The following is a 7,331-nucleotide window of genomic DNA, read 5'->3' as shown; positions in this document are numbered from 1 at the left end:
GTTTCTTAAGTTTATTAGGTTTATCACTATCACTCTAGTGTTTCTTGAGTTTATTAGGTTTATCTCTATTACTATAGCGTTTCTTGAGTTTATTAGGTTTATCACTATAGTGTTTCTTGAGTTTATTAGGTTTATCACTATAGTGTTTTTTGAGTTTATTAGGTTTATCACTATAGTGTTTCTTGAGTTTATTAGGTTTATCACTATCACTATAGTGTTTCTTGACATTTGAAATGCTGGTTAAGTATGCTGTAAACGTGAAATATTAGCTCACACTATGTTCTTTCTGGACTTCCTAAACGGACTGTGATGGACTTCTGTTGTGCACAAGAAATAAACCACGTCTTTACAAACGACACAAAAGTATTGGCGGGTAATTATCTGGACTGCCTAAACGAGATATGCTGGACTGTTGTTGTGCACAGGAGACAAAAGTATTGGCGGGTAATTATACAGACTTTCTAAACGGACTGCGTTGGACTACTATTGTTACGAGTAGAGCAAGCATCATGGCGGCTAGATGCTCTAAGCATGCAATAACATTTATACAGCAACAGGCAAGGACGAATCTAAAAGTCAAGTTTTATTTTCTCTCGAGGGTAAAATATCTGTAGCCAATATTTGGCAGGTATACATTAGTATCAACACATATCTAAAGTACTTCTTAAAACGTACAAATGCTGTTTAAATAGAATCTATCATTATAAAACACTCACAACTTTTCCCAGAACCGTTGTAAAATATGATGCTTTATTAGTTACTTTGACTGTCACTAAGTTAGTCAAACATTGAAGCTGCGTTATAATATATAACTTTACGGATTTATTATGCACGTGCAAGAAGAACGTCACGTGACTTAATGCTCACGTATTTCAATTTATTTCTACCTACCAGTGTGAAGTGTCTTTCTATTTAAACTTTCTCATTAAAAACTTTACCGAACACACGAAACTCACGAATTTCCAGAACCAGTTTCTCACGTTAAACTTTACCGAACACACGAAACTCACGAATTTCCAGAACCAGTTTCTCACGTTAAACTTTACCGAACACACGAAACTTACTAATTTCCAGAACCAGTTTCTCACGTTAAACTTTACCGAACACACGAAACTCACTAATTTCCAGAACCAGTTTCTCACGTTAAACTTTACCGAACACACGAAACTCGCGAATTTCCAGAACCAGTTTCTCACGTTAAACTTTACCGAACACACGAAACTCACGAATTTCCAGAACCAGTTTCTCACGTTAAACTTTACCGAACACACGAAACTCACGAATTTCCAGAACCAGTTTCTCACGTTAAACTTTACCGAACACACGAAACTCACGAATTTCCAGACGTTGAGAAGTTTAGTACCAGGTTCGTGAAGCACATATGGAATCCAAACTAATCACTTTATTTTTCCATATCTGTTTCTAAGCCTCGTTGTTAATCATCGTTATATATTAAAACTTCGTCTGGTCGTTTTTCTTGTAAACATTGGCGGATGGTAGACAAGCATATTCCAAGTCGTCGGTCCAAGGCAACTAAGTGGGCCTCCGTTAGAACAGGATAGACCGGATCGGTACTTAGCGACTTCCGTACAATGTCGCTGAGTCTGAGAGGGCCTAGATGAAGCTCTAGCAACCGCTTCAGTGTTGATTGACGAATGATACAACATTGGTAAATAGGAGCAAGAATAGACAGTTCGTCGTGGTGGGCTTTTCCAAACCTATGATATGAATAAAATGTTGTATTCTCCTATCATCGAACTTAATGAAATATTAAACCTTATTTTGTGATTTATCATATTCAGCATATGCACATCACAAAAACAGTAGATTCACACAAGTGTCATAAAATAGTAGATTAACACAAGTGTCACAAAACAGTAGATTAACACAAGTGTCATAAAACAGTAGATTAACACAAGTGTCACAAAACAGTAGATTAACACAAGTGTCATAAAACAGTAGATTAACACAAGTGTCACAAAACACTAGATTAACACAAGTGTCACAAAACAGTAGATTAACACAAGTGCCACAAAACAGTAGATTCACACAAGTTTCACAAAACAGTAGATTCACACAAGTGTCACAAAACAGTAGATTAACACAAGTACCACAAAAACAGTAGATTCACACAAGTGTCACAAAACAGTAGATTAACACAGGTACCACAAAACAGTACATTAACACAAGTGTCACAATAACAGTAGATTCAGTAGAAGATTGCCTGAGAGACATGAGGTGCGTTCAGCACAAAACTACTGGAAATAGTAATTTTACAGAATTTATGCTGATGTGGAACTGTGTAATTGGTTCTAATGAGAACCAATCACAGCGTAAGCTACTAAAACTTAAGTGTACTGTAGCACTGTTGGTTTTCGTAGAATAGAGGCGAAGCAATTACGTAATATTTGCATTTACAACAATAAATAAAATAAATAAATAAAACAATGAATATTTAACAACACGCACCACAACATCCTTCGATAAATACTTAACAACATGCACCACAACATCCTTCGATAAATACTTAACAACATGCACCATAATATCCTTCGATAAATACTTAACAACATGCACCATAATATCCTTCGATAAATACTTAACAACATGCACCATAATATCCTTCGATAAATACTTAACAACATGCACCATAATATCCTTCGATAAATACTTAACAACATGCACCATAACATCCTTCGATAAATATTTAACAACATGCACCATAATATCCTTCGATAAATACTTAACAACATGCACCATGATATCCTTCGATAAATATTTAACAACATGCACCATGATATCCTTCGATAAATACTTAACAACATGCACCCCCAGTATCCTTCGATAAATACTTAACAACACGCAACACAATATTATTTATTATTTTTTAGTTATCGACGACATTTGATTGGCTATTGAATATTCTTGTATTTCTTCATTGATTTAACATAAGTTAAATATAAGTAGTGTCTTACCCTCTTCCGTGGTCCAGGTGGAGGGGGAAACTATTATTTCCGAATATTTTAAACGTTTCATAGTGATGGCGGTCCATGTTCCCTAGCGACGAGAAACAAAAAGTATGTTTAATATTAGCGAAGAAAAATACAAAACAGGAAAGAATCCTCAATAGCCGTGGCACTTGAAATTCTTTTAGGCAGGATTAGAATAAATTAACTTATAAGACCTTGGGAGTGGTCAGATACATCAATCGAAAAGGTTTGACCCCTTGACTCGAAAATATAATTAGATCTCAAATCGATCGCCCCCCAGTGGCACAGCGGCATGTCTGCGGACTTACAACGCTAGAAACCGGGTTTCGATACCCGTGGTGGGCAGAGCACAGATAGCCCATTGTGTTGCTTTGTGCTTAACTTCACACAAACAAATCGTTGGTAAAAGAGTAGCTCAACAGTTGGCGGTGGGTGGTGATGACTAGCTTCCTTCCCTCTAATCTTTCACTGCTAAATTAGGGACGGTTAGCGGTGAAAGCCCTCGTGTAGCTTTTAAATTTGATGAGTGTGTAATAAGACAGTTTCAACCACACTAGCCTCCCAGTGGCACAGCGGTATGTCTGCGGAATTACAACGCTAGAAACCGGGTTTCGATACCCGTGGTGGGCAGAACACAGATAACCCTTTGTGTAGCTTTGTGCATAACTACAGACAGACAAACTGAAATCGATCAAGAGATGACGGAGCTATGAGCTAAAATTTTGTTCTGGAGAAAACAAAGGAAAAACCCCCATGAGCCGATCTGAGCGTCCTTACAATATGTATATATCATTTAGTGACTTGACGTTTGAAAACTGAAACATTATTTTATCTGACGACAATACATAGCATCTGATATATACCGATGTTATTTAGTAACTAACAATTGTCACTAGGGTAAATAAAAACATGCAAATTAACTAGTGACTCTAGGAAATCCAAAAGTCTTTACTTTAACGTTATTATGACTACATTTCAGTCATTCTTGTTAACTACCGTCACAAGTCACTCCCAGCTAGCTACTCCACACAAGTTTGACCATGGTTCTCTACTAAATCTGAATAAAATCCCAAATCAAAACCTCCAAGAATAAACTAGCTAATTATTTTAATAAAATTAACACTTACTTGTTAACTAAACAACCATTTGATGAAACATTCTCCGTAATTCCCCGACAGAGGAGTTGTTCCTAATAACGGAAATATTTTGACGTTTCGTAAATCTTGGTAAAAAGGTTGTTCTTAATAATATAAATATTTTACGAAGTTCCGTAAATTGTAACAAAGGAGATGTATGCAAATTTGAATATTTACGAAACGTCAAAATATCCGTTTTATATTTTTATTTATTTAAGGTTTTAAAATTCGGATAAAATGGTTATTAGTTTAGTATTTGAATTATTTTTAGGACTATTTTTTCGGAACTGTTTCCAAGGTACCAGTTCCGGTGATATCACCTGATAAGTTATAAAAATCCTACACTCAACACTGTATTTTTTATGTGGATAACTATAAATATTAAAACTCCTCAATAGTGTATTTTTACGAGGATAGCTATTAATATTACAAATCCTCAACAATGTATTCGTGAAGAGGATAACTATTAATATTAGAAATGCTGAAGAATGCATTTTTATGAGGATAAGTATCAATATACACTGTTCATGATTTCTTATATTAATAGTTATCCTCATAAAAATGCATTCTTCAGCATTTCTAGTTTCTATGAGGATAACTATTAATACCAGACTGTAACTTACGGTATCCGAAATATGATTGTAACAGCTTTAAACATTTATAATAGAAACCAGAACAGCTTTAAACATTTATAATAGAAACCAGATCAGCTTTAAACATTTATAATAGAAACCAGAACAGCTTTAAACATTCATAATAGAAACCAGAACAGCTTTAAACATTCATAATAGAAACCAGAACAGCTTTAAACATTTATAATAGAAACCAGATCAGCTTTAAACTTTATAATAGAAACCAGACCAGCTTTAAACATTTATGATAGAAACCAGAACAGCTTTAAACATTCATAATAGAAACCAGAACAGCTTTAAACATTTATAAAATGTAATTTTAACTCTAACTACCGTTGTTATCGCTGCCACAAAGATCATTATCAGTATTTGATTTGAAACATTAAACTAAAGTAAGCCCAGATAACCATTTTTATTTCGGCAGCAAATATTTAACTTATTATTAACAGGACAGAAAAGAACTGGCAACCAGGAGCAAATATTTTCTGTCCTGTTAATAATAAGTTAAATCTTTGCTCCTGGTTACCAGTTCTTTTCTGTCCTGTTAATAATAAGTTAAAGAAACCAGGAGCAAATAGTTAACTTATTATTAACAGGACAGAAAGAAACCAGGAGCAAATAGTTAACTTATTGTTAACAGGACAGAAAAGAACTGGTAACCAGGATAGGTTTGAAGTTTTACCAATTATAAAATCTAGAACAGCCATATCCATGATATCTACGAGTCGTCTTCCGTCGTTGTACGGTGGCTTTTTCCTGACGACGTTGCAGTAGTCGTCATTTTTTTCCCATTCTGCTTTCCGTCGCTTGTGATAGGACCTTCTCCATGGATGCCGCCATACTTTCCTGGGAGCGAGGCTCTTTATCGGAAGATACACAGCAAAACTACCTTCAAGTGTGTCTGGATGCCCACAGATGGCGTGGCCAGTGTCACAGTAGTAGTCACATCTCCCATGAAAACAAATATTGTTGGCTGTAATATAGATTACGTAGCTATGGAAACATACCTTATTGACGTAGATACATAGAGAATAACATTAATACCGAGTGTGAACCCGTTTTAAAGTATTTGTTATATTTCTAATATTAACCGAACATTTTGTTAACCTAATCCACTAGTTGTGAATATATTTACTCTTAATTTATCAAGAAGCTCCAGGATATATTAGAAATATCGGTGTATTATATCTAATGATTTAGTATATTACCTCACCTTCGATATGGATGGATACAGTGTATGTATTTACCGACATGACGCAACCGCTTGTAGGTGTCAAATTCCGGATCTAATTATACAATAACTTCTACCAAAGCAGTTGCTAAAACTTTTTAGTAATAATAATTAAGAATAAAAATACATAGTATTAATTATGTGTAACAGGCAGATTAGAAAAAACTTTTACCTGTGACTTAGGTCATCAGTTTGGTACCTTCGCTTCTAGCGGTGTTTTCGGCCGTTAACCCAAGAACACCTGACTAGATATGGCCTGCTTAGCGATATTATCAAGCCCCCAGTCATCAGTTTGGTACCTTCGCTTCTAGCGGTGTTTTCGGCCGTTAACCCAAGAACACCTGACTAGATATGGCCTGCTTAGCTGATATTATCAAGCCCCCAGTCATCAGTTTGGTACCTTCGCTTCTAGCGGTGTTTTCGGCCGTTAACCCAAGAACACCTGACTAGAGTTGCCCTGCTTAGCGATATTACCAAGGTTCAGATCATCACTAGGGCACCCTGCTGCTAGCGTGTTTTTTATGATTACTTTTGTTTCAGCGATTTGTTTCTTTTAAGAACAGTAAGTTTGAGTGTGAAAAGAACTTTCTTTTTTTGTATTAATGTTGCGTTTATCTTTCCTATGTAAATTTGAGTGTTACTGGAGGACGTCGAGCTTTTCTACATAACTTAGTAGCATGGGTGTAAATCTTGCGTTACAACAAACAAAGTAAACAACAGACCTTGCTTATATTGCACTGCTGGTAACAAGGCAACATTTTTTTTTAGCAAAGTGTAATAGGATGTGTTCTCTTTATTCTATTGACAGATTTTCTTGTAGATAAAACAAAACTGGCCAATCTTGTTATGTAGTCCGATTGACCGAATTACCGAGTTTGTACATTACTAATTTTTTCTCGGATTTTATCAAAAGATAATCCAACAATACAACTATAAATTAATTAAATAACAAGTTTAAAATAAAAAAATGAGCCAATCTTTTTTCAAAATGTGTCCCTGAAAATGAAACAAACTCACAAGGTTTGTAAAAATCTTCTTTTTTAATTATGAATAAATTTAATCACCCTAATAATGTACAACAAATATTTCAACTTTTGTTTGGTGGTCGGTTATTCCAAGAATTGTTAATCCAATGTCTTTACATTTTTAAGTGTAACTCGACATTATTATCTGTTTATGTTAAACTTCAGAAGTTTCTTTGTTTGTTTTTAGAGCAAAGTCACATTGGACTATCTGTTATGTTCACTGCGGTTAACTGAACCTCCGATTTTATCGTTGTAAGTCTGCAGACTCACCGCTGTCCCGCCTGGGGGGACTCTTTAGCAAATCATTGAACAATAAA

The 7,331-nt window shown here is 35.1% G+C and overlaps 1 protein-coding gene across 1 annotated transcript; it reads right to left on the bottom strand.

Moving 5' to 3' along the window:
* Nucleotides 1–565: 565 nt before the first annotated feature.
* On the bottom strand, nt 566–5,786 carry LOC106475224 (extracellular serine/threonine protein CG31145-like; the record flags this gene model as incomplete). The annotated part of the gene is made up of 3 exons (XM_013935921.2): nt 566–1,718; nt 2,976–3,057; nt 5,441–5,786. Coding segments are annotated over 3 exons (711 nt in total), but the record flags the coding sequence as incomplete, so codon positions are not given.
* Between the last annotated feature and the right edge of the window lie 1,545 nt (nt 5,787–7,331).

The sequence above is a fragment of the Limulus polyphemus genome, unplaced genomic scaffold (genome assembly GCF_000517525.1).
Source record: "Limulus polyphemus unplaced genomic scaffold, Limulus_polyphemus-2.1.2 Scaffold8253, whole genome shotgun sequence".
NCBI lineage: Eukaryota > Metazoa > Arthropoda > Merostomata > Xiphosura > Limulidae > Limulus > Limulus polyphemus.
Note: the sequence above shows the minus strand (reverse complement) of the source record. Positions and strands in the feature narration are given on the sequence as shown.